Source organism: Protomyctophum parallelum (assembly GCF_964188405.1).
Source record: "Protomyctophum parallelum genome assembly, chromosome: 15".
Classification (NCBI taxonomy): domain Eukaryota; kingdom Metazoa; phylum Chordata; class Actinopteri; order Myctophiformes; family Myctophidae; genus Protomyctophum; species Protomyctophum parallelum.
This window is the reverse complement of record NC_139710.1, coordinates 24,449,301-24,477,274: the sequence shown is the minus strand read 5'-3', so window position 1 is coordinate 24,477,274 and position 27,974 is coordinate 24,449,301. Positions and strand designations below refer to the sequence as shown.

At 42.2% G+C, this 27,974-nt stretch overlaps 1 protein-coding gene across 2 annotated transcripts in view; it reads left to right on the top strand.

Moving 5' to 3' along the window:
• Window positions 1-27,974, top strand: part of parp8 (poly (ADP-ribose) polymerase family, member 8) — a 63,803-nt gene that overhangs the window by 31,834 nt on the left and 3,995 nt on the right. The window contains exons 8-28 of one of the 2 annotated variants that reach the window (XM_083784292.1): window positions 4,471-4,531; window positions 5,335-5,425; window positions 6,363-6,429; window positions 9,388-9,516; window positions 10,289-10,444; window positions 12,128-12,457; window positions 12,815-12,914; window positions 13,863-13,967; window positions 14,234-14,287; window positions 15,185-15,280; window positions 16,455-16,547; window positions 19,642-19,767; window positions 20,163-20,228; window positions 20,902-20,969; window positions 21,536-21,584; window positions 22,534-22,646; window positions 23,712-23,784; window positions 24,599-24,668; window positions 25,295-25,371; window positions 26,705-26,774; window positions 27,612-27,696. In XM_083784292.1, coding sequence (XP_083640418.1) covers window positions 4,471-4,531; window positions 5,335-5,425; window positions 6,363-6,429; window positions 9,388-9,516; window positions 10,289-10,444; window positions 12,128-12,457; window positions 12,815-12,914; window positions 13,863-13,967; window positions 14,234-14,287; window positions 15,185-15,280; window positions 16,455-16,547; window positions 19,642-19,767; window positions 20,163-20,228; window positions 20,902-20,969; window positions 21,536-21,584; window positions 22,534-22,646; window positions 23,712-23,784; window positions 24,599-24,668; window positions 25,295-25,371; window positions 26,705-26,774; window positions 27,612-27,696 — 2,079 coding nt within the window. The remainder of the gene's footprint in view (window positions 1-4,470; window positions 4,532-5,334; window positions 5,426-6,362; window positions 6,430-9,387; window positions 9,517-10,288; window positions 10,445-12,127; window positions 12,458-12,814; window positions 12,915-13,862; window positions 13,968-14,233; window positions 14,288-15,184; window positions 15,281-16,454; window positions 16,548-19,641; window positions 19,768-20,162; window positions 20,229-20,901; window positions 20,970-21,535; window positions 21,585-22,533; window positions 22,647-23,711; window positions 23,785-24,598; window positions 24,669-25,294; window positions 25,372-26,704; window positions 26,775-27,611; window positions 27,697-27,974) is intronic. The other variant, XM_083784293.1, reaches the window with a different exon arrangement.

The window sequence follows — 27,974 nt, the reverse complement described above, 5'->3', positions numbered from 1 at the left end:
GCATAGCCTCTATTATTGACCTGCTCAAGGGCACATCAAGGTTGTTGTATAGTTAATGGGTGTCGTACTGCTTTGGTGTTATCGAGCCTCGATCGGCCCAGTGCTGTCACTATTATTATTCTAATGCAGTGGTTCTCAACCTGTGAGTCCCCATGCAAAGAAAAAGAAAAACATGCAATGAAAAAAAGAGACCATTACTGCATGAAAAATAACCAACAAACTATACTATAAAAACTGGTCAAACATTGGCCAAATTGTCAAATAATATAAGAAAGAGGCAAACATTGTGAAAATAGCTGATCGACATCTTGTAGATCTGTAGCGTTTCACAATATTGTGCAAATATGTGGAACGGGTCAAACTAAATGCCTCAACTGCTGCAATTCCAAGTGCTTGTCAGGGTGTGTGTGTGTGTGTGTGTGTGTGTGTGTGGTTCAAATATGATTATGGCAGGTTCATGGCCTGAAATGGTTGAGGACCACTGTTCTATTCTATAATGCACCGTTAACTGCTGTTCGTGTTGCCTTTGAACTGCTGCAGTTCAGCTGAGGACAACACGTACGCCTCATCGCATTCTGGTTATGCAGCATTAAAAAAAGTATAATGCACGTACAAATTTAGCTTGACAAATATTGAATACATAGTGTAGCTTATGTTGCAGACCTTTTGTCCTGGTTTCAGTCCCGGGAGGTACTGTACAGTACTGTACTGTACTGTACGCATGCTGCTATATGAGATAGATGAGCTGCCTCTTACGCAGCCTGTCCCCTGTGGCACTGCACAAATTCCACAACCAACACTGCTGCTTTGTTAACTACCACCAGGCCGGGGAGACAGAGATTATGTTTTCGCCCCTGTGCGTGTATGTGTGTACAGTATGTGCATCCGTGCGTAGTGGTGGACAGAAGTATTATACTCGAGTCAATCTGGAAGCCCATCTGCAAAAATGAGGAAAATGTATTCACTAATAAATGAATAAATTAGTTCACTAATAAATCAATATCAATTCAAGTAACGTAAACTCTTAGCAAAATGCAAATGCGCGATTCCCGATGAAGCTGGTCCATTTGATATAATATATATTTTTATTCCAACACATTTCAAACGTATTTCATGAATAAAATGTAATAAATCAAATAATTCAGACCTGTCTGAACTGAGTGGTGCAACTACACTTGTATTGTGTGTGTGTGTGTGTGTGTGTGTGTGTGTGTGTGTGTGTGTGTGTGTGTGTGTGCGTGTGCGTGTGCGTGTGTGTTGGAGCGGTCAGGCACTGCCTAGTGAATATAGCTATACGAGCTCGGAGCTTGTAGATCTGCTATTTTCACTAGATTGGGTCCCGGGCCATGAGCTAAAACGTTTGGGAACCACATATTAGAGGTGCTCCGATCATGTATTTTGGGGGCCGATCCCAATCACTGATTTTTGTTTTCATGATAGGCCGATAATGATTTCTTTGGGCTTTTTTTTTAATCGGATCGGTAAGTTTGGTGACGGCCGATCGAGTCAATTGGATCGGTGATCGGCCGATTTTGACCGGCCACCGATCGATCAGAGCACCCAATTTTGACCAGCCACCGATCGATCAGAGCACCCGATTTTGACTGGCCACCGATCGATGGGAGCAACACGCACGCACGCACGCACACACACACACACACACACACACACACACACACACACACACACACACACACACACACACACACACACACACACACACACACACACACACATACTGTATACATAATGAGAAGCAAAGTGCCAGATAGTACGATAGTTGTCCAGAGTGCTACGACAGCGTACACCATGCTCGTGCAGAGACAGACAGAATGCTGATCCAGCAGCAGGGGAGTGTTTCTGCCTCCAGCTGTACAGTAAATGTTTTACAGTAGTAAATCTTAATGCCATGAAGCACTGGAGGAGAGGAGACACAAACACAACCTCACAGAGCGTCGACAGCAGCCTGGGTGCAACGCTATAACCACATTAGTGATTTCTTTTTTCTTCGTTTTCTACATTTGTTTTTAATTATCTCAAAACATTTTCAAAAAACGTTCCCAAAAAAGCATTTTTTCGCAAATTCACTGTTTTTTTCCCCAGTAGTTTCACGAAGAAATCAACGAACAATCTAAGAAATTACATAAACTAGAAAAGTACTAGTGAAAATAGCTAATGTACAAGCTCACAATGTGGCTCAATGTGGTGAGCTTGTAGATCTGCTATATTGTCACTATTTAGGGTCCCGGGGAATCATCACATTTCTCTTTTGGGTCACAGGCTAAAACGCTTGGGAGCCACTGCTCTAGAGGCCTGTGTGTGTGTGTGCGTGTGTGCTTGCCTCAGTGTCACGCCCTGTTGAACTCTCTCTTCAAAGTTCATTTCAACTTTCCGTCACAGTACTTGTCGCTATCGGTTTCGTGCCGTAATTTGGCTAGTTTACCACTAGCTTTGGGCTGCATTTGCAAGCAGCCCGACTGTGTGTGTGTGTGTGTGTGTGTGTGTGTGTGTGTGTGTGTGTGTGTGTGTGTGTGTGTGCGCGTGCGTGCGTGCGTGCGTGCGTGCGTACCTTGTATAGCCGACTTGCTTGTGTGTGTGTTCACTCATGTGGCAAAGTGCCATAGCTCTCTGCTGTTGTCATTCCCAATGATAAATACTAGCCGGTGGGATCCGGGGCTTCCCTGTGGTGCACTCGTGGCACAACATCAGCGTTTCGGTGTGACAGTAGGAATGCACCAATGAACAGACAGACTGTTCCATAGAGGTTGCTCCTCACACAGTGAGGTTTTCCTCGCCACCCAGTTCCGGGTGCCTGACGCAGTAGCAGTGGTGGAGAAAAAAAATACTCAAAAGTAAAAAGTATCCATACTGCAGTACTCTGCTTCAAGTAAAAGTCGCAAAAAATAGTATTGGTACCAAAAGTAGAAATCACTCATTATGCAGAATGTCCCATTTCAAATGTATAAATTCAAATTGTGTACAAATCTTTTGAAATGTGTTGAAATGCTCGTTTGAAATGCACATCTTGTAGATCTGCTATTTTCAAATGGCCAAAATGTAGATAGGGTTGAAGTGATTAATGCATGTTTTGTCATAATAATCTAAATCTACAAAGTAACAATTAACTAAAGTTTTCAAATAAATATAGCAAAGTAATTGTATAATATTTGGATCTGAGATGTAGTGCAGTGGAAGTAAAAGGAAAATCGGAAATTGGAAATACCTAAGAAAGTGCAAATGCCTTGGAATTTCACTTAAGTACAGTACTTAAGTGAATGTATAGTTGTATACCGGTAGTTACTTTCCACCACTGCGCTGCAGTAGCCCGGCCAGCCTCATCCTTCATCCTCATCCTTCATCCAGCTCTCTCTTTGACCTTGTCTGTGACCACCGCTTCCTTTCTGATGATGTGCTCCACCCGTGTGACAGCTCTCGGGGTCCACGACGGTGATGCACCCGCTAAGTCGATCAGTGGCCGATGCTTATGTTGGACATGCACGCACGCACGCACGCACGCACACACACGCACGCGTCTGTGTATTTATACAGTAGATACTTCTTTGTTGTTGTATTTACATTTTTGGCTCAAATCAGGGATACCCGGTTGAACCATCAACATTTACAACATTATAATGCATTATGGGAATTGTAGGAACACAGAATACAGTATATTTGTATATAAGAGAAAGTAAGAAAGTTTTGTTTGTTTGTGTCAGAGTCTGTGTTGTTGCCATACGCCTCGAAAACAGCCGACCTACAAAACCTCACAACACGTTGCGGACGAAACGTGTTGCGTTGAGCTTGTAGGTCGGCTAATTTTGGCACGCGTCACCGCCATGCGCCAAAGCATGAATTAGGCTTTAAGCTCCTCACACAGTGCGAGCGTGATGATTACATTATTTGATTGTGTGTGTGTGTGTGTGTGTGTGTGTGTGTGTGTGTGTGTGTGTGTGTGTGTTTATTTCACATTAAGCTATTAATTTACTGATTAGATGGCACACACTGAACGCTTGCGGTGTGGAAGGACCTTTACCGTTGTTACCTCTTTCAATCCTTCACCTCAATTTTCTCCTCCTGCACTTTTGCATTTGGGACACGTCATCTTTTTAAAGGTGAACTACGGCCATAATTGTCTCTGTCGGGTGGAAACCTCACAGCAAAAACAGAAAAAGTATCAGACCAGGAAGCTCAAAACACGCAACAATATAATAATATGTTCATGATAATGTAGGATAATACACTAGTAGAGTATATGTGTGTGTCTGAGTCCACATTTTGTTGGGGGTTACTGAACTCCCACATTATCAACAGGCTGCACTTCATGAAACATTTGAATCATTTGCTGATGAAAAGGAGTTTACCAATTCACTGAATGTATACTGTGCTGAAAATAGCTGATCTACAAGCTCACATTGTTTCCAGAATAGGGACACTATGCGGCTAATGGCTCTCTCCTCTCTCGTTCGACAGGGAATATGGTGCAATTGATGATGTGGATATTGATCTACACATTGATGTCAGCTTCCTAGATGTGAGTATATCTTATTCATGCGTTTTTTTTGCGTCAAGAGTGAATGCGTGAATTTGAGTGGGAAACCTATTGATTGTGATCAATCAAATTGTGATTGATCACAATCAATTGGTTTCCCCACTCTTAGGGCATTATAGGCAACATTTTTGTGTGCATTATTAGCAGTTAATTAAAGCCATCTGCTCTTTGTTTCTTTTGAAAACAAAAAGCAGCAATGTATACGCGTTCTGAATGGCCCTGTTGACAGATTCAGTAGCGCAGCTCAGAAGCTGTCCTCGAGAGATTACTCTACCCCTAGCCTGACCTAAGCAGAGACATTTCTGGTCTAGAGGGGCGGGTCGCGCCTCAGAAATGCGCGCACCCTGATTGGATCTCATCGATCTGTCCGTCACCCCCGGCCCCTCCTCTCCCCCTAGTGCAGCGCTACGTCACATCATTTAGAGCGACCCCCACCCGGAAGGGTTGACTCCCACTTTTAGACTGGTTCAGCCCACGGCTTTTTCCAGGCTTTCATCTTTCGCGCAGACGAAATGAAAGCCTGGGTATCGAGGCTACTCTACCCCTAACCCTAACCCCACCCCTAACCACACGTGAAGCCACGTAGTTGGAATAATGGGATGTCGGAATTATGGGCAGACTCCCCACAAAGGTGTGTAAGGGAGGACCAAACTAGGGCTTAAAACATAGTAGAAAAAACTCAAGCACACTGTCTTACTACCAATGAAGAATCTTCAATGTTTTGCATAATTATGTACTGTAGATGCTGGTAGACTTAGATCTCTAAACCCCACCTTGTCGATTAGGAGGAAATAGCGCTGGCATGGGATGTGATCCGCCGAGAGCCTGTCATAGTGCGCCTCCACTGCTCTCTGACACAGTATCTAAATGGAACAGGTGAGTCAAACGTATCAACTGCGGTAAATGATGTGACGTGGTTAAAAACAATGGGATACAAATTATTGTCTGTGGTATGGTGCCCTGTGTGTGTGTGTGTGTGTGCGTGTGCGTGTGCGTGTGCGTGTGTGTGTGCGTGTGTGTGTGTGTGTGTGTGTGTGTGTGTGTGTGTGTGTGTGTGTGTGTGTGTGTGTGTGTGTGTGTGTGTGCGTGCGTGCGTGCGTGCGTGCGTCCGTGCGTGCGTGCGTGCGTGCGTGCGTGAGGATGGTGTGACTGTGAAGGAAAAACAACTCTGGGTGGGTAGAGTTACAATGTCACCTCTAAAATCTAATTATGCACTGAATTGAGAAACAAAACCCTTGTCCGTCCTTGATTTATGACTGATGACTATGCCTATGATTTTGTCAAGTGTCAAGAAGCATTGGGTACCTTGTATTTGTTCACTCAAAATGTGAACAAATACAAAAAATATTATAATTTATTTTTTAATAATAATATATCCTCGCCAAAATATCCGACCTACAAGCTCACAGTGTGGAACTAGTTCGACCTGATGTCATGTGGGAGTCCTCGCCCAGCAGTCTGCCGTCATGGCGTCACCCAGGCGGATGCGTTCCTCTCAGGGCGTCTAACGCCAGGGCTCCACTGGGCGCGTTTGGGCGCGTTGCGTCACGCGTACGTGCGTCAAAAAACGAACCGGTTCAATTTTATGGTGACGGAGACGCAACGCGGGCAGTGGAGCCACCCTCCATTGATTAAAAGGGCACATTCCCGACGCTGACGGAGACGCGACGCAGACGCGCCCAGTGGAGCCCTGGCGTTACTGGTGTTATTTTTTTTAGCATAACTTTTGTGCGTGTGCATGTGTGCTTGTGTGTGTGCGTGTGTGTGCGTGTGCGTGTGTGTGCACACACTTGTGTGTCTATGTGTGTCTCAGTCCCAACAGTGGATGTGTTCCAGGTATCAACTAAAGACAGGTTCGGTCTGGGACATCAGCTGAAAAAGTGAGTGAAACAGCCTGTTCACAGAGATGGGCAGTATTTGAAATACATGTATTTGAAATACGTATTTGAAATACTTTTTTGTATTTTGTAATTTGTATTTCGATGGGGATGGAAGATTTTGTATTTTGTATTTAGATAAATTTTTTGACCCAGTATTTGTATTTTGTATCAAAATAAATTTTCAATGTATTTTGCCCATCTCTGCCTGTTCAAAACATATATTCATATATAGGCCTATGTATACAGTATATTCATATTGTACATGACAGTATATCATTATTTACACCTACTCACCTTTCAGTTTGTATTCAACACTCAAGTGGTCAGCTTGTTTCATATCGTCGCCGTCAGGCGTCAGGTGGACACCATTCCTTTATCATTATGTTAAGTTGTGAAAATAGTGTTTCATCGCAACGTATTGTGAGCTTTTAGATCTGCTATTTTTGCTGCTTATGTGTGAAAACCTTGTATGATGAACACAAACACACACATAACCACTTTCCCAGTTCTAAAATTAAAAAAAAACAAAAAATAAACAGGGATCTACAAGCTGCAACACATTGTGAGCTAATAGATTGTCTACTGACACTGTATTATTATGATTTAGTAGGGCATTAATTTATGCAAAAACAAATATGGAGATTTCTGAATACAAACTTTGCGTATCATTCATGAAACAAGAGCAGCAGAACACATTTGTGAATAAATTAAGAACAAGGTTTTATTTTTGGCATTTAATCAAAGAAAGTACATTTGCATAGCACATTTCATGCACAAGGAAATTCAAGTGGCTTTATATAAGGCATAAAAAGACGGAATAAAATAGAAAGTGCAATAGTTTTATTTTTTAAGTTAAGTTAAGTTAAGTTAAGTTCTGCGCCATCAGCGATATATTTATTCAACAAAAAAATGACCCATCACCTCTGAGTGTAATCTATATTGATTATGATCATGCATATCTTTTCTGTCCAGTGGAAATGGGAAAAAGTGAACCTGTGTTCCAATGGATCCAATATTTAGTCCCAAGCTCTTGCTAATACCTTTCAATTGTTATGGTATTTATACAAAATCAACACATAGACTTTCCGCTTTCACTTCAAATAAAATAGCAAAAATAGCCAATCTACAAGCTCGGATTGCTGACACTAGTATGGTGAAGTAGATGGTTCTTAACCAGTGGTCCTTGAGGGTGTTCCAGGTGGTCGCCAGTGAAATGATGGAGACTTAACCAAATGGACCCTTATTGATCTTTAACTCTTGAGAGTGTAAAACAAAACCAAATGGACCTTTACGGGTCCATGGACATGGAGGTCCGTGGCTCAAATGCCGAATAAATAATGGTCCTTGATATGAAAAGGGTTGAAAAACAATCAAGTAGAGCATTAAATTATACACAAATCCACAAAGAGTGAGAGACTCGAGAGACAAGGTTTCTGCTGAGAAATGTAGTTCAGAAAAGCCCTGGCTTAAAGCATGCGTTATGAGTGGAGAATGTTACATCATTAACAAAACAAATATTTGTTTGAATGATGGACTTATAGACGGAGCAGTTCCTTCTAAACAATGCAGTCAGTTATTCCCTCCTCATGTCCCTCATTAATATCTGCCAACACAGACTGAGGCAGTAGGGATGAGAATGGCAATTATCGTTCTTTTCACTAAAATGTTTCGACGTCTACGACGTAGTCTATCATTCAGTCAGACCGGACATGGTGTGTGATCCAAACACTGGGTCGGGAACCATTTGTCCGATACTGTGTTCTCACCTCGTTGTACAAAAATAGCTGAAATACAAGCACACGTCGTGAGCTTAGATCTGCTATTCTCACATTTTTTATATATTTTTAATAATCTTTCATTAACTAATCAAGGTTTATAATTGTCATAATTGACATCAAATGGCCCAGCCTAGGCAAGCATTCAGTGACAATCGCTGAGCTACAAGCTCAAAACGCATCGCAACGCGTTGAGCTTGTGTAGATCAGCTATTTTTGGCGAGGATATTTGGTTTGTAGGTAGGGGAAATAAGGAGGGGGCCATGCACAGACCCCTTGGGGACCCCGGTCAACAAAGTACGTAGAGTTTAAGTGGTTAATTAAGAAAGTGTCTGGCCCTGAATATTTTATGAATATAATGATAATCCCCCGCGGAAATGAAAGCACTCATTATCTGATCATACTTACACCGTTGATAAAGTGAAGCTTAATTAATACTCCGTAACCTTTTTTTTCACCAGTATAAAGCCACATTGAGACTAAAGTCTCTTTTCGCCTCTGTCGGGCGCAAAACTTGTATGTCCAACACTGTTACGTTTCAGAATACAATTTCAAAAATAGCATAAATGAGCCTTGTTTTGAGCTTTTAAATTTAACTTTTTCATAAAATATGGAGATAAGAGGGTAATGGATTTTATAGTGTCGTTTGGGGTACCATTGGGGTAATACAGTATGTTATTAAATGGGGGGGGGGGGGTACTCACACATAACAAACTGGGGATCCTTGAGGGCATCCCAGGTGGTCCCCAGCTAAATGACGGAGAGTTGGTAACCAAATGGACTCTTATTACTTGGATCTTTAACTCTTGAGAGCGTAAAATCCCAAGAGTTACATTATTGTTAAACATTAAGCATTACTTAATTTACAAGAAGTCTACATTAGATAACGTAAAATAATTGTTCTTTTGATCGTGCCTGTTATCTCTCAAGCACGGGAGCAGACGCTAGTCCAACATGCGGACGCGTGTCGGACTAATGCCCTGTCTGAATTACACGCGGTCCCCAACAACATCAATACAGCATGGAATTGTGGGCAACAAAATATTCTTTAGTTTCGGTCTTGAGAGGCAAAATCTCATCATGGTCCGTGGCTGAAATTTGGAAAACAAATAATGGACTTTGATATGAAAAAGGGCTGAAACCCACGGTCATAGTGAAAGCTGTCGTTGTGTTGTGGTGTCAGGATCATGCAGACGTTTGTCACGCAGCAGTGGAAGCATCAGAGCAAGGAGAAGCTCAACTGTTCCCACAACAAGAAGAACAATGACAAGAAGGTCAAGTCCCCCCTGCACATCTTCTCCACGCTGCGCAGGTCAGAGAGACCACACACACACACCACCTGGCATTACGCACTCTGTTGTCTGGGTTTTCACCAGTGGTGGGGGAAAAGTGCTCAAATGTTTTACTTGAGTAAAAGTATCAATATTGCAATAGTGTTGTCATTATAATCAAAATCTACAAATTAACTAGTAAGTAAAGTTTTCAAATAAATGTAGTGCAGTAAAAGTACAATGATTTGCATCCGAGATGAGTAGAAGTAAGTAAGTATTGGAAATTGGAAATACTCAAATAAAGTACAGTACTTATGTAAATGTACTTAGTTACTTTCCACCACTGGTTTTCACACTTCAAATTGTACATCGCATCAGATGGAGTTTGGGGGAAATCATGGGACTTTTCAGGGTGGTCAAATAATGGTTGACAGGCCAAACCAATATACCGGTTGGACTGGATTTGCGGCTGTCTCGATTATGAGATTGCACTTTAATTTGATTAATTGTCCTTCTAATAATTGTGATTAGCGATTTAAGTCATGCTGGACGGGAACCCGTTTTGGTGTTTTAACTAAGCATTATGTTATACTTTAGCTGTTGAAAAATAGCAGATCTACAAGCTCATGGCGCGCTACGAGCTTGTAGATCTGCTATTTTTTTTTTATCGTAGAAATGCTGCACAAACTTTGAATATATATTCTTTCAGAGCGAACATTTTATTTCGACGTCAGGCTTAAATGGCTTAATAAACAGACAAAATAGGGGAACATTTTGATGATGCTGTCACGTTATACGTACGTTGTGTGGCAGGTCCCCCAGCTACCCTCCTCCTGGCTGCGTGAAGAGCAAAAAGAAGCTGAAACCAGAGCAGGACGGAGTGTCCAAGTCGCACCGCCTGCTCCGCCGCACCTGCTCCAGTGCTGTCAAACAACCGGAGGTGGACGGCTGCAGCAAGGCCGCACACAGGTTGGTATTAACCCTTTTGATCAGTTTGTAAATTAGGCTTGCTAGTTTATTTATTTATTTATTCATTTTAGGGACGCACCGATATGGAAATTCTTGCCCCCCGATACCGATGTTTACAATAACAATTTAGCCAATAGCCGATACTGTTACCGATAACGATATTTTTTTGCTGTTTTTATTATCTTCAAGGCTGCAGATAACCAACACACCAACATATATAGCCATCGCAAAATGTATGCTTATCAACAACACATACATATCGGCTACTGCTATCGGTTAATGTCAGTTTTATTGACCGATAACGGCAAATATCGGCCGATACCAATATGTGGCTGATACATCGGTGCATCCCTTTACGGGTTTCATCCCTCCTCTGAGAGACAGACAGTAAATAGTACCATATTATCATGAGCATTATTAGTGAGGACCAGTCATATGAAGATATGTTGAAAATGGGTGAAGTCGCCCTAACTACAATGATTGAAGTGCTCCTTTAAACAAACTTAGCTTAGCACAGTGGATCTCAAACTTTTAATTTCGAGGACCCCCGTAGCTCTATTTCTATCTACTCTTTTGGTTCCATTTGTACACTCTACTAGTGTACACAAGGGGCCATTTGGAATTTGGAAACGTGCACAATATCAGCACCATGACTCTGACTAGATTAGAACAGAGCCTTCATTAGTATCATTGGTAATTCCTTGGTAAAGGATCGTAAGGAAGATCGAGGCCTGTGTTCGGAACTCTAACAATAGTCTGTTCCAGCCTGGGCCGTGGCTCAGCGGTCCAGGCACCTTGGCTGGTAATCCAGTCTGGCAGTGTGCCGCGGGTTCGACTCCCGATCCCGACGGCCTTTACTGCATGTCTTCCCCCCCATCTCTCTCCCCATTTCCTGTCGGCCTACTGGCTGTCCCTCCATAAAAAAATATTAAATAAAGGCGAAAGCCACAAAAAAAATTAGTCTGTTCCATTCGGTTCTGGGTAAAATAAATTACAGGTCTATTTGGGTACGGGACCATGAAGACCAATTTACTTGGAGAACTTGGAGAAATCCCAGCGCTGTGATTTATTTATTTCTGGAGCACAGTTCTTATGAAGATTCCCCCAATGGGAAATCCAATACAAAACATTACACTTGTGACCCAGGGGAATAGCGCCCTCTAGCGGCAGTGATGTTAGATTAGTTTTGTTTCCAGACCAGTGTTGATTTTGACAGCAAATTTTGATTTAGTTTTAGTCATAGTTTTTTGAATAAAATTCCCTTTCAGTTTCAGTCAGTGAAAAAAATGTAGTCCTATATATATATATATATATATATATATATATATATATATAATATTGAGCCTTTGTCAAGTCCCGCCTGTGGTTGTGCCCCTCTTTGCACCCTTGCTGTTTCTTGGTTGGACAAAAATCCTTTCTCTCCATCCACTATTAATTGTTCTTATTTTCTTATTTAAATTTTAAACTTGGACCCAGTAAAAAGGAATTCCTCAGGTGCAGTAAGCGGCTGGGCATAAATTAAGCTTTTAAATGTTTTAGCAAATATATCCAACAACCATAAGGTGGAAACAGGGCAGAACAAGGCAGAAAGAGCCTGCTGGTTAGTCATTCAGTCAGTCAGTCAGTCAGGGAGCTATCTGACAATGGGTCAACTCTAATGAAGCCCTGGTGGTCCTCCGACAGGCTCCTGGGTCAGTCTCTGTCCAGTGACGCGGCAGCGCGCATGGAGCACGCCACCTCCTCCTCCTCGTCATCGCCCATGTCCCTGAAGCCCCCCAACCGCCTGCTGGGGCGCCCCTGCTCCTCCGTGGTCAAACCCAAAGACTGCCCACCGCCGCCACTGCCCCTCCGGCCCCCGCACAGCAAGCTCCTCCCCCGCTCGTGCTCGGGCGACCCACGGTGCGTTGACCACCCCGGAGGCGTGAGCGTGGGCGGGATCAGCGGGGGCGTCAGCACCTCGTCTGGCTTGGGCGGAGGAGGAGTGCTGAAGACCCCCCAGCGACCACTCAGCAGGCAGGGGCCACGCTTTTTATTGATTGATTGATTGATTGAATACTTCAGTGCAGTGATTCCTAATCTTTTTAGCTCAAGACGTATTACTTCTTAAATGTTCGTTTTCTAATTTAGGTAATTTCTGTGATTTTTTTCTTTGATTTCCTCATGTTAAGTTAATTCAAGAAAAATCATTGAATTAAAATTTAATGAATGAAAAATTATGAATTTTTTGAGGAATCTTTCTCCTTCAAACACTCCACAGCAATGATTACTATCACAATATGGAGCTATTTAACACTGTTACTGAAACACTCTACAGCAATGATTACTATCACAATATAGAGATATTTAACAGCCACTTTCCGCCATGACCAGGTCGTGTTCTGGCTCCATCCGTACGGAGGAGATGGACGGGCTGAAGCATCACCACCGGCTGCTCAGCAGGTCCTACTCTAGCAGCACCAAGATGGGCAAGGTACCATACCATACCATACCGTACCGTACCGTACCATACCGTACCGTACCATACAGTGGCCCCTCATATATAACTCTAATAGGCCCCTTTTCCACAAAAATAAAAATGGTTCTAGAACGGTGCCGTTCTAGATTCTTGGAACCTTTAACGGAACCGGCAGCCACTTTCTTTTGGTTCCACTTCCGAGCCAACTTAGGGTTCTGAACCAAGTCATTTTCAGTGGAAACACTCTGAACTGGTTCGATATTAGGCAGGGAAAAAATAACTTTAACCGGTTCAACCCTGGTGGAAAAGGGGCCCATATGTGACTTTATTCAGCTGGGTGAAAGTGGCTTGAAGTTCTTGCCAGAACTATAAACCTTCATCTCCCCGTATTGTTTTCGTAGTTCATGCATGTATTTGCGTATGCCTCAGTATGGTGTAGAAAGCATAAGCACATGATATCATGCATAGCAAATGATTTATTTAAATCAAGTGGTAATTTGATGTCTTTCAATGTTCTACTGGCCCCATGGTTTCAAATTTAGTCTTAACATTGACTGATTGAACAAAGGATAAGCAGTCTGAATTTATTTTGGACTGTTTTGTCTCCTTTTTGAAGATAACTAACTCATATTCCCAATTCAAAACATGGCTAGTGTTTGAAGTGATATTCCTTGCCAGCCTTAGTATGCTGTTATTATGTGTTGAACAACAATCTTTGAACAAAGTGTGCCTATTCTCAGTCAGGGGAACATTAGCCAATAATAGCAGATCTTCAAGCTCAAAAGTCAAAACGTGTCACATTGTGAAAACCACACAAGTGGTGATACAGCACTGAAGAACACTCATAATCACAGAAGGGGGGAAACAAACGACTAAATAAGAATCTGCTGGCCCCAAAAGATCTCAGAAGGTGAAACAAGTTAATTGCTTTGTTTCCCTATATGCGCGGATTCAATGATGAAGGTGGACATCTTCAAGGACTCGACGCCTGACGGGCCGGGCCGCCGGCTCTCTCTTACCTCAGGGCTTATCGGCATCCTGGCCCCATCGCTCGCCACGCCGCCTGTGGTGAGTATCCATTCCGACCTCTAGTGAAGCCAAGGCTAAGGGTCGATTCATACTCCTATTTTACCGCTTTGTTTGGGAATGTTTTTTGAAAATGTTTTGAAATAATAGTTAAAAAACAAATTTAGCAAACAAAAAGACAAGGAGACCCATAACAATGTGTCCGCGACCCACAAATAGGTCCCGACCCAGTGTTTGGGAACCAGTGGTCTATATTACAGTATGCGTTCACTGACTAATAGCGTTTCCATCTCCCTCACTCTATGCAGCCAAACAACGGTGCCAAATCCATTCCAATCAGAGACAGAGGCTTCCTGGTCCAGGTACATGTTTATCTTTGCTCTCACTTCATTCCGGCTGCAGTAGCTTCCCCCCCTGAACTAACAGCTACAGTCATCATTTTGACACACTACATTAAACCAATACTCCTACCTCAAAGAACTTCTCAGACTACAACCCTCTACTCGAAACCGTCGCTCATGACCAAGCACCATGGGGATGACCGGGCATTCTGCTCCACGGCCCACGCCTGTGGAATGTCCTCCCCGACCATTTGAGATAGTTCTACTTGAATGTTGACACTAGTATTTGAGTAGGGCGAGCGTGAAATATAAAACAAACAAAAAACGTGAGTGTAGCGACCACTGCCACTAGTACAAAGATACCAATTAAGGATTAGTCAGTGACATCACTGGCATATACTGTACATTGCGATGTTTCAAAGACCATTAGTACACACTCCTTTGGTTGTGTATTGTTGTTATTACAGTTATTATTACAACTCAAGACAGCGTCAGGAACACAGTCAAACTTTATTATTTGCTCTAAACGCTGACTGTGACTCTTCTTCTGTCACATGACATTCTCTATCTCCCAAAGCCCAGTAGTCCACACTGTCCGCATGAGCCACATACTGTATGTGCCATTACAGTTGAATGAAGTGTACTCGGGTACAGAAGAATCTTGGCCAATGTGAATGCTGGCCAGCGGGGAGACGGCAAACCGTACCTTTCTGTCTCTCTACCATGGCCACTCCCACATTCCATTTCACCACACTCCTTGCTACACACCTGTTTCCACTCCCTCATCAGCCCAACAGTGCCATGCCCATTACACACCTGAGTCCACTTCTCCAATCAACGTACTATACCTATAAAACTGGACTTATTTCACACACTGTTAGTTTATACTTTGTTGCCTCTGTGTTGTTGTCATTGCAGACAATAGAGTACGCAGAGCAGCGGATTCCAGTTTTGAACGAGTTCTGTGTGGTCTGTGATGAGCCACACGTGTTCCAGAATGGACCCATGCTCAGGGTGAGGCAGCCCAACGTAGACCAGCACATATTTTGATTTTGTCGGCCGATAAGTGTCGGAAAGCGTCTGTTGCCGAAGATCTGCTGTTGAATGGTACACTGTCTTGTCGCGTCGCAAGTTGTAGGATAGCAGCTGGCTTGTTGTTGAAAAAGACATCACACCATAGGCTAATTTTAGCACCATAATAGTGGTCTGTCAGTGCCATATCATTGTTCTGAGTTCCGACAACCCATTTATTCCGACTGGTCCGTTGGTCCGACTGGCCCCATTAATAATGCCATCCCTAACCCTAACCTCACGCGGAGGGCACGTAGTCGGAGTAATGGGATGTCTCTCGACTCTGCAGAAACTTTTCTTCACATATTCTTTTGAATAAAATGCAATTTGTTTTTTATAGATTAAATGAAGATTGTAGTCAACTAAACGGTTTAGTCAATTAAAATGCATTTTGGTGGGCTGTGATGGCGTTCTAATGCCAGATTTATACTTGGCTCCATGCCAATTTATTTGTAATTATTTTCGCGTGACATCTCTTCTCCACTAGTCCCTCCCTAACATTTTTGTCTAGTTTTTATTTGTTGGCAAAAATTGTCATCAATAATCATAGCTATGTAGTTTTTATCTGTGAAATAGGTAGTCGACGGACAATCTTCCCCATATTGTTAGTTGACAAATTGAACACTGAAAGTGACTCAATAATGTGCAATTAAACACAACGATGATGGTAATGTAAATGTTGTGTGCAGCTAGTTCAGTGATATCTTCGCAGGGCTTTTTCATTGTCTAACACCTACTGTTTCCCAAACGTGGTTCACAAACATTCTAAATGGAAATTATTAGATTTTCTGGTTTTCTTTGTTATTTACTTTTTTACATAACACACAAAAAAGGGATATTTATTTTCAACCCACATGGGTCACGGACCAATTTGTATGGGTTGCGACTCGCAAATAAACCGACCCACTGGTGTAACCCGTGTGTGTGTGTGTGTGTGTGTGTGTGAGTGTGAGTGTGTGTGTGTGTGTGTGTGTGTGTGTGTGTGTGTGTGTGTGTGTGTGTGTGTGTGTGTGTGTGTGTGTGTGTGTGTGTGTGTTGTGTGTGTGTGTGTGCGTGTGCGTGCGCGTGCGTGTGTGTGTGTGTGTGTGCGCGTGTGCGTGCGGGCGTGCGTCCACAGCCCACAGTGTGTGAGAGGGAGCTGTGTGTGTTTGCCTTTCAAACCCTGGGGGTGATGAACGAAGCGGCCGATGAGATCGCAACCGGAGCTCAGGTACTGTACAGGCACGTGTGTGAAACATAGACATGTATACCACTAGCCTAAAGGGGGAATTCCCCCCATGGCTTTTACTTTACTATATGTGTTAATTTGGTCGGGACAGTGCACATTGATGAACACAAGACAGGTGTAATAATACATGAGCAGGTGTAAATATGCCAGGTTTATGCCAGGTTATTATTATTATTATTATTATAGGTTTATAGCGAAAGCTATTTTCCAACCGTAGTCCCCTCCCCTCAAAAAATAAATAAAAAAATCAAGTAATAAAACAGACATTATAACATAACAATGTTACAGCATAAGTTAAAGGGACCTCATCTTTCTTTAATTAAATTTAATCGAGTAATTGTAAATATGCCAGGTTTATGCCAGGTTATTATTATTATTATAGGTTTATAGCGAAAGCTATTTTCCAACCGTAGTCCCCTCCCCTCAAAAAATAAATAAAAAAATCAAGTAATAAAACAGACATTATAACATAACAATGTTACAGCATAAGTTAAAGGGACCTCATCTTTCTTTAATTAAATTTAATCGAGTAATTAAAAATTATATATATATATATATATATATATATATATGTATATTGTATTTATATTTAAAAAATTGCTTTTACTCACATGTTAGACAGCCTACATACGGATCCGACGTGCACGCACGTGCTTAAGTTATTACTCCTTTTTCTGCTCAAAATGAGCCAAAATCCAGTGATTGGATGGTTATTATTCCCTCTTCTCAGTACATCCGCGGACGGAAACATCTCATCACATCACCTAGAGTGAAGCCACACTGTAGTGTCTTCTACTGTGGTATTTCACGCATTTGACTGGCACTGGACTCACGGTCCCCGCCTATGTGTCGGGAGGGATTGGGTTAACATGTATTCAAATGTAATTTAGCGTGGGCCTAGTCTACAACAAATATTATACGTGACCGCACGTCTGGGTCATCTTTCAACCACTGTTTTTGTCCTTTGAAGGCTGACAAAGTGGGGCTCTCCCTTAGGGTAACTGGGAGACGGTCCCAGAACGAACTAGAAAAAGTGCCCTTCCGGGCACAGGTCTCCACCAGGTTATCCACAGATCCGTGCAGTTAGAGGTAAAAACACTTTTCGGCCAGTTATAGCGCCACCTTGAGGCTGAGTTGAAATTGTTCATGTGGCATTTCGTCCTCGGCCTAGTGGGAATGTGGGTGCACAATTTCACGGAAATCACGCGATGTGTTCATGATTTGCAGCATTTTGTTTGAAACTGAGCACTCCTGTGAACTTTGGAAGCCAATCTTAACCAATCAGGATGGAGTCTGATAAATCTGAAAGACCCGTTTCGTTGAATGGCTCTAGAGAGACTGTGTACCAATTTGCGTGATGTTTGGACAAAATCTGTAGGTGTACTGTGCAAAAACTTGTTTTGCACAAAGCGGCCTCCTGGTGGCGCTATAACAGGCCGTTCTGGAAAGTTTGGGGCAGAGGTTCATGGTTGGCATCCAGGGAGTGTGTGTGCAAAATATGGCATCGACCGGGTTAACGGTGGCCGAGATTAGCTGTTCACGGACACACGGACACACGGACGGACGGACGGACGGACGGACGGACGGAGTGCAAAACATACTCTCCCCACATGCCTTCGGCCTGGTGGAGACAACAACATTTGATGGAGAGGACATTTTTTGTTCAAACGTGGACCTTGCAGTCCCCTCTAGAGTGTGACCTATAGTGCCACGCCCCCATGCCCCTCTTCCTTCGAATAAAGAGGAGGGGGAGCATTATTAGGTTAAAAGGTGATGTTTTTGAGGAGATGTTAGGCTTTTTAGGTTATCAGGCATGAGGTTCTGAGCCACTTACTGCTACACATGAAGCCCTTCTATGCACGCACGAATGCACGCACACACGCAACGCACACCAGAGAGAGAGACAGAAGTGCCTTAGAGAGAAGTGCCATCACGCATTCTCACTCCAATCAGTGTGTGTGGTTTTACCATATTTTTCAAATATGGTTTTGTTGAAAGGCAATCAATTATTAAAGCCCATGTTTCAAGCGTCGGGTGATGTCTGACATAAGCCTACATATGCTTTTAGGCTACTTGCTTCGTTTTGAGCCACACACAGGTTGTTTGCAGAAGGACATTGCTCAGACGAAACAGAGTTATAGGTTCGAGTTGGCGTTACACATAACTATAGTCTATATTGCTATAGTTAGTTTAACAAATTAATATGACTTATTAAGTGTGTGTCTGTGGGTTCTATAAATATTGAACCAATGAAAAGTATTAACAAGATTAACATTTATTCTTCTTCCATTCCTGAAAAGTAACGGTTTTGGACACAATAGGTTTCCACGCGACAGGAATGATATGCTAATGCAGACCATTTCTCTTCAAGTCATGCACACGTCAAGTAACTGTTGTGAAATGAACACCTTCTATAAAAAGACAGAGTGACATTGGATGCTGCATATAAGTGGTGCAGGTTTCCTAGTGAGGAAATGACGCAGATAAAGCACAATGTATTATCCACTGTATGAAAGAAAAAAGAAAGATCACCACAAAACGATAACTTTTCTCTGGGTGATTCCACTGATGCGACGTGTTCTTTAGGACATTGGTTCTCAAAGTGGTCGAGGGTAGCATGGGTCCAAAAAATGGAACTCCAAAACGGACCTGCTCGGCTGCTCCCCCGTCCCAACAGAGTAATCACAGACCAGCTGCGTCGTGTGTGTTCTGCTGTGTTGCAGACAGAACCGAGGGTTCCAGGAGGTCCCCCCCCAAAAAAGTAGTTAATATATCAATCATTTGAACGAATTTATAATTTATATGTTGGCTATTAAAAAATGGCAGATCTACTGTACAAGCTCGCAGCGAAGATTTTTGAATACTTTTGGATTTCTTTAAACCCCAAATCTTCTTTTCTGGGGGTCCCTGGCACAAGACATTTTCAGATGGGGGTCTGGCGGCCAAAAGCAGTTGGGAGTGTCCTTGGCATGAACAAATGTTTGAGAACCACTGCATTCCTCAAAGTCCATCATGAATACGGAAGCTTCAGAGAGACATCATGCTTTTAATATTATATCTTCATTTCTCTGTGCAGGTAGTAGATCTGTTAGTATCCATGTGTCGCTCTGCTCTGGAGTCGCCCAGGAAAGTGGTCATTTTTGAGCCATATCCCTCTGTGGTTGATCCCAACGACTCACAGACACTGGCCTTCAACCCCAGGGTATGTACACTGCAAAGCTCATCAATCCTGGCTTTACTTTATTTAATTTTATTTGTGTGTGTGTGTGTGTGTGTGTGTGTGTGTGTGTGTGTGTGTGTGTGTGTGTGTGTGTGTGTGTGTGTGTGTGCGTGTGCGTGTGCGTGTGCGTGTGTATTAAAAACGAGATTAGTGATTAGTTACAAGAGATTGGTGAGATTGCAGAAACCTTTAATATCCATATATTATAGTGTATCTTTCCGTTCGCTCCGGACTAACAGTGGAGTTCATCTTTCGTCGTTCATCAAGTTCTTCTAAAATGCAGAACACACCAGGGCTCAAAATAGACACCCGCTGCTCCATTTGCACCGCATGACTCTGTTTTTTTTTGTCTTCTTCTTTCTTTTTTTCCTTTACAGAAAAAGGACTATGATCGCGTGATGAGAGCTCTGGACAGCCTTACATCTATTCGGGAGATGACCCAGGTACTACAGCACGGAGGAGGTTGTTCACACATTATTTCGGTACCGCAACCAAATAGTCTGAACAACTGGGCACTTTGGACACGCACTATTCTTCACACTTTTCTTCACAATTACTTAAGTACTGTACTCAATACTACTCTGAAAACCTGTATGAAAAACATTTTTTATGAACACATTAAAAAGATCCATACCAACCACTGACAAATAACGATCAATCCCTTAGTCAACTAAATGTCCTACTTTTTTAGTAAACTAAATCAACAGTTGATTTTGTGGACTGAATTTTTTGTAAACACTATAATCGGTTCTTTAGTTATGGGCCGTTGAATATAGCTTGTTTTAACCACAAACACAATCTGGGGAAAAAATCTGAGATAAATGTATTTTCCTAAATCTGATAACGTGAAGGCGGACAGAGTAATAAAATAAAATAAATCATGTCTGGTTAATTTCCAATTGCGTGTGTCTCCTTAGCAACCAGCATCATCCATACGTTGGCGACGAGCTCCCTCAGGGTAATCACTGAAAACACCAGCAGCTGGTGATCTCCGTCCATGGCATGAAACATTACCTGCAAAGTAGCGGTTTTGGATATTCAGACAGTGGCGATATGAAAGCAGCGTGATAGGACACATAACTGCATGTCATGTCTTGTGTCTCTTTCTCCCCACAGGCCCCTTACCTAGAGATAAAGAAACAGATGGATAGACATGACCCCTTGGCTCACCCACTGCTACAATGGTGAGACAGCTTAACTGGGCGATGAGCACCATGCTCACCCATTGATTTTGACATTTAGTTCTAGTCATAGTCTTTTTAATAGAATTCTGTGATATTTGAGTCATCTGTCAGGGTGGTGGGGGGTCCCCAGTTTAAATATGATTATTTTGGGGGGTCTACTACTAAGGAATGGGACCTAAACCCTACCATAACTTCAGTGATTTTAAACATTATTCTAATTAAATCTCTTAGTCTAGTTGGGGTATATTCTGTTGTCTGAAAGTTAATGTTTCTGGCAAAAGATAAACATCGTGAGCTACTGCTAACATGAGCCGTTCCTTACAACCGTGTGCCACCATGTGGCAGACAAATAATGAATAAAAAACTATTTGAAAATGTTTTATTATTTTGCCATTACCTACATTTCACTATGCATTCTCTTGTGTGTGTGTGTGTATGTGTGTGTGTGTGTGTGTGTGTGTGTGACGTGCGTGCACTGTAATATGGAACTAGAGTTATGCTGTATGGATAGTGGACACTGTTATGAAATATGCTGTCGAATAAAACACTTTGTCTTGTGTTTGCAGGGTCATATCCAGTAACAGGTCACACATTGTCAAACTTCCAGTCACCAGAGTAAGTGATTAATGCTAATCTATACCACTAATATATATCTACCCGTTCACACCAAGCCTCAATAAAAGTGAGCTTATATACAGTATATTTTCTATTGTCGGCGAAGGAATTTAGTGTAAAACAAGTATAAACAATGAGGGGACCAAGTATAGATCCCTGGGGGACCCCGGTCAGAAAAGTATATGGTTTAAGTGGTTAAAACACAGTCTTGATTTGATTTAGAGACTTGGTTATATTGTTAAAATGGATGCAGTAGGGCTGGGCAAGAATATCGCGACTATAGGCCACTATAGTCACAATTATTTTGTTGACGAAATTGGCAATATACTGTATTTAGTTTTAATTTTAGTTATTGTCTTTTTATTTAGTTAGTATGGTTGGTATAGGCAACACACTATTAATTGTTCTTGGTCCGAGAATGTTTTTTGCTTCACAAATATACATCACAATATGTAATATAAATGGTACTTTGCGACTAGCATCAGTGCACACAGGTAGTTGACGAAAATGTTTATCATCGTTTTTGTAGACGAAATCAACACAAATTTACAAGAACAGATATATTCCACAAGTATATTCAGAATGACTGCTCATTCAGAATAAAAATGCTTGTGTAAAAGCCTCAATTGGAATAGAATATTCCATTCCGGTCTGACCCGAATTAATTTTGGGAATCAGTAATATATTTACCATGGAAACACTTTATTACGAACGCTACTGAGAGTTTGGAATTCATGCATTATTTTACACATGTCTGCCTGTTAGACCAAAGCACAATGCTTTGGTTATGTAAACGAATGAGGAACGAGGTATACTTTTATTCAGGTTCCATCAGTTGTGTATGAATCTCTGTTCGGAATGAATTCATTCTGAATGAATACATATTGTCCATGTAAACGCAGCCAGTGATTCTCGTCTGCCTTTCTGCCTCTCCCTGTCTGGCCAACAGCAACTGAAGTTCATGCACACGCCACATCAGTTCCTGCTGCTCAGCAGCCCGCCTGCCAAAGAGTCCAACTTCAGAGCTGCCAAGAATCACTTTGGCAGCACGTTTGCCTTCCAGTGAGTTGCACATTCACCACACAACTCATTCCATTTACACTATGGGGTCTTCAACCGGTAGCGTGTTGTGCTGGGTGACGTGTGGAGAGTTGTCCAGGGTGTTTTAGGGTAGGGAGAAGAGTCTAGGACGTTTGGAGCATTGTTCATGGTGTTTTAGGGAAAGGAGAAGAGTCTAGGACGTGTGGAGTGTTGTCCAGGGTGTTTTAAGGGAGAAGAGTTTAGGACGTGTGGAGCGTTGTCCAGGATGTTTTAGGGAAGGGAGAAGAGTCCAGGATGTGTGGAGTGTTGGCCAGCGTGTTGTCCAGGGTGTTTTAGGGAAAGGAGAAGAGTCTAGGACTTTTGGAGCATTGTCCAGGGTGTTTTAGGGAAAGGAGAAGAGTCTAGGACTTTTGGAGCATTGTCCATGGTGTTTTAGGGAAAGGAGAAGAGTCTAGGACGTGTGGAGTGTTGTCCAGGGTGTTTTAGGGAAGGCTCCGATATAATTCCTGCAGTACCCCCAGTACCATGCCTTTGGTGTTGCCATAAGTCCAACATAAGTTGCAGGGTGTGATTGAGAATGACACCAATCCAGCAAAATAAAAGTATATCTTTCTTTATCTTTCAGTTATTATAATTTAAATTAATACATTTTCTTACCTTGTACAAATAATTATTTATACAGGTCTGGTTAACAACTTGAGCTCTTCCTTCCCTGTTCTTGCCATGTTGTTTAAATGGGAATGCCATTAGAGTTGGAAATAATAAAAAGTCCCCCCCCCACCCCCCTTCTGTTTAGCCTAGAACTGGAGGTATGTAATACAAATCTAAATCTAAAAGAAAACCATCTGAACTGCCCACAGCTGTCCTATCAGACACAAAACGAGTAGAAGAAAAGTGTGCCTTCTTTTCATGGACATCAGTGAGGACCATAATGACGATAGGTTGAAAAGTGGTGAAGTCGTCCTTTAACACTGTTACTGAACAAACGGTTTTGGACTTACAATGTTTCCAAGTATAACATTAGGGACTTCTGTGTTAAAATGCTACAATTACAATCTGTTTATTGTTGTTACTGTTGTTGTTTAGTGGATCACACATTGAGAACTGGCATTCTATACTGAGGAATGGACTGGTGGTGGCTTCCAATACCAGACTGCAGGTAACGTGCCTACTATAAAACAGTGGTTCTCAACTTGTGGGGCTATCGCAAACAATTTGCAAAACACTATGATTTTAATGATATGATATACAGTAGCACACGCTAAGTATTTTAAGTGTTAAGTGGTCAGATGGGTCTGCCCACTTTAAGATTTTCCAACCTGGTCCAAAAAAGGCATGAGAAACACATACCTACTACTAAACAGTGGCTCCCAAACATGTACACGTACGTTGCCTTGGGAATTTTTGTGAACACACATTATCATTGCAATATATTTCTTCATGTTTTATATCAGTACTTTGAACGGACTTAGTTCAACTTCACAGCATGAATTCTATACCCCCAAAATTATAGCCTACATTTGAACCATTTTCAACCTGGCTTCCCTGCAAATGTATAGTAGGCTAAATGTTTTTCTCCCCACTGACATTTTCAAAAACGGAACGCTATTTTCACCCTATTATTATTATTATTATTATTATTATTATTATTATTATTATTATTATTATTATTATTATTATTATTATTATTATTATTATTATTATTATTATTATTATTATTAATGTTGTTGTTTTTGTTAAAGTATGACATAGGGCTTACACTTGTTAATTGGCATTAGTAAAGAGATACTATTTTGCACAGTTGTGCCTTGATTTGGACTTTTGTGTGACTTGATACAAAATGCTTCAAAGCTCTTCATACAGTATTATTAGTCCAATTGAAGTGAGGTTGTAATTAGTGGACATGGTCTCTCTACAAATGCATGCACTTCTGGAAGCTAATGGAAATCTCTCGTTATGTTTATGTTGTACAGATGCATGGCGCCATCTATGGGAACGGGATATATCTCAGCCCCATGTCAAGCATATCCTTTGGCTACTCAGGTAGTCAACGCACGCACACGGCACGCACACGGCACGCACGCACGCACGCACACACGCACGCACGCACGCACAGACACAGATGGTGGGACATGTGACACTGGCCACCAGAAACTGTCCCCAATCTTCCCATGGCCTGGCCATTCATTTGATGATGCTGGGCCTGGTGTGTGAATTACTAGTTCTCAATGTCTGCTATCAGTGTACTACAAGTATACTGTAGTACCTCAAGAAAACTACAATACCCAGGCAAACCATGAACCTGATATCTGTCGAAACAACACAAGTATACATACTGTAGTAGGCTACCTCAAGAAAACTACAATACCAGGCAAAACATGAACCTGGTATCTGTCGAAACAACATGCTATCAGTGTACTACAAGTACAGTATGCTGTAGATTTAGTCGTCTAAAATCTTATGATATTTAGTCAACTTAAACTAGACTAACACTAAAACATTCCGGGTGACTTAAATGTGACTAAAACTAAGTGAAAACTATTCAAGAGACTATGACTAAAACTAAAATCTAAATCTTCTGCCAAAAACAACACTGCATGCTATCTAAATAACATTCTGTACATTTGAGGCAACAGTGTTTTTATGTTTTTTTGTTTTTCGTTAAACAGGGATGAACAAAAAGCAACAAAAAGTGACTTCGAAGGACGAAAATACAGCAAGCAGCAAAACCAACTTGCATCTGCAGGTAATCTGCCGTACACTTCGGGAGGCGTACTATCATCCGACAGAGCATTGCTCCGAAGGAGCAATGCTCCGAGGTGCGCTGCGGGTCGGGAGAGGGTTGCGGTTAGGTTTAGGTGTCTGCCCCGGGGGAGGTTAGGGTTAGGGTGAGGGAGGAGGTAGGTTGTCGTTCGGACCAATGCTCCGTCGGATGAAAGGCATGCACTCGTACACTTCATATGCGGTACATTACTTCAATGACCTTTGGATTCAAGTAGATAAGGATGTTTTAGAGTGACGCTCAACCAGTTCACGACTATTGTCGCTCAAATTTCTACTTTTCATGTTGTTAATTAATGCCCTATTTTATCATACAAATATCCAATCTACAAGCTCACAACTAGCTTGAGCTCTTAGAGTTGCTAATTCTGACAAATACAGTATGTTTGTATTCGTCGCCTACATGTGACATTTCGTTCTTGGCGCGTGGTCTGCACCATTTTGAAATGGGGCTAAACAGTCAGCTAAACAGCTGACTACTTTGAAGGGATCGCACCAAGCGTTAGCTTGGTATTAGTCTGGAACTCACCTATGCTTTCTATGGCATAGGCAGCTCCCGGCAGGATCCGCCGGGAAAAACTGTGCGCAGCTGCTGGACATGATACTAATTAATTAGAGCGACAGAGAGAGAGAGAGGAGTGTGTGTGTCTACGGGTGTGCGTGTGTGTGTCAATTTAACAAAGGTGCAGACGATCAGAAATCAGCAGAGAGTGATCGACGTTTGCGATACTCTATGCCGAATTGAAGTGGACTCGGACCCAGACTTTTTTTTCTCCCTGGAAATAAAAACGTCTGGGTTTCCGAGGCTAGCTTGGTATAAACAAAAGTTGGCGCTTTGTGGCCTGACCGTGTCTATACACACTCCTCAGAGATGCCCCGAGCGTGGCCCGGGGCATCTCTGTGTGTGTGTGTCTCAAAGAATTGTGCTCTTCTCTCTGGTTCCTTTTCGTGGCAGGGGAAGCCCAGGGCATCTCTGGGTGTCTCAAAGAATAGTGCTCTGCCACGAATAGTGCTCCTTTTAGTGGCAGGGGGAACAAGGAAAAAGTAAATTTTTCGGCGACCCGTTTTCATTTTTGCAGCCCCCAACACTACAATACATAAAATGTAACAACAACGTGTAGGTTCTGTAATGCAATTCCAATGGTGCAACGGCATTGTATAGCCCTAAACAATTATGGTGGATTTGGCCACGCCGGGCCATGCTCCAAAATACCCGTATGTGTGTCTCAAAGAATTGCCTATTATGATCGGCCCAGAAAGGGGCTCACGTGGTTAATTTTCACATTCTCCATTTGCAGTCACAGAAGAAAGGGCAACAACCACAGTTCCTGCAGAGTCGTAATCTGAAGTGCATTGCCTTATGTGAAGGTAAACACAACCACAGCACTTCACCTTTGTGATGCCCCATTGTTTTTAAAATATTGTAGCGTGTGCTGTGCATGTTTAAGAGCATTTTATGTAGTTTGTGATGCTGCAAGATCTCCAAAAGATCAGGTCACCCAGGTAAATAGCCTTTTCATCCAAGGCACCCCTGAATGACTTCCTTACTTATAGAACCTTACATTATGTCATATTATGGTACGGAAATATGTGAGATACAGTATGTGTCACGAGAAAAACGTGAGAGAATATTCGTTTCCAAGAACAGACTGAAAATAACTTCATACTTGACATTTAACCACTTGAACCCCAGCACATTCACCAAAAATAGCCGATCTACAAGCTCACAGCAGTACATTGTCTATTTTTGGCGAGGAGGTTTGCTGGTCCGTCTTACTAAGTACATATAGAGGGTTTAAGTGGTTAAACTGAAGTGATATGGATACATTCCAAATATTATCACCCAATTTGAGAAACCCTGGCCTAGAGGGTCGAGCAACGGTGGAGGACGTCACAAACGGGGGCCTGCCGCATTATTAATCCTCACCAAACCTGGCACAAACACTGTTCAGGGGTCGGCCATATCAATAGTCATACCAGGGGGTTCGCCAGCCACACCATTGCTTCAATCCTCACCAAACATGGCACAAATGTTTTTCAGGGGTCAAACCCCTAAGTTGCACACATATGGGGCACTACAGTTGTTGCATCGGTCTTACATTAAAAGTCCTGCAATGTGAGCCGGGCTTAACAATGTGTCAGCATGCAGATGTGATCTTTTAGGTCATTTGATGGATTGTAAAATGAAGCTTTATTCTCTCGCAGTGATCACTTCTCCTGACCTGCACAAGCATGGAGACATCTGGGTGGTTCCCAGCACTGATCACGTCTGCACCAGGTTCTTCTTTGTGTGAGTATTACATAATAGACACAGACCACCATTTGAGATTTAGCCCAAAACTTGTAATATCTTGTTGTCGTTGGAGAAGATTTTGTCCACAATTGATGTTGGTACCATAGGAGAGATAACAGGCAAACATTGATCTAAACATCAATTCTTCTACATTCTCTAATTGTGTGGACTTCTTGTAAATTAAGTAATGCACAGATGTTAAACGATAATTTAACTCTTGAGAGCAGAAAATGAACTTGGTCATTTTACGCTCTCAAGAGTCAAAGATCTACAGT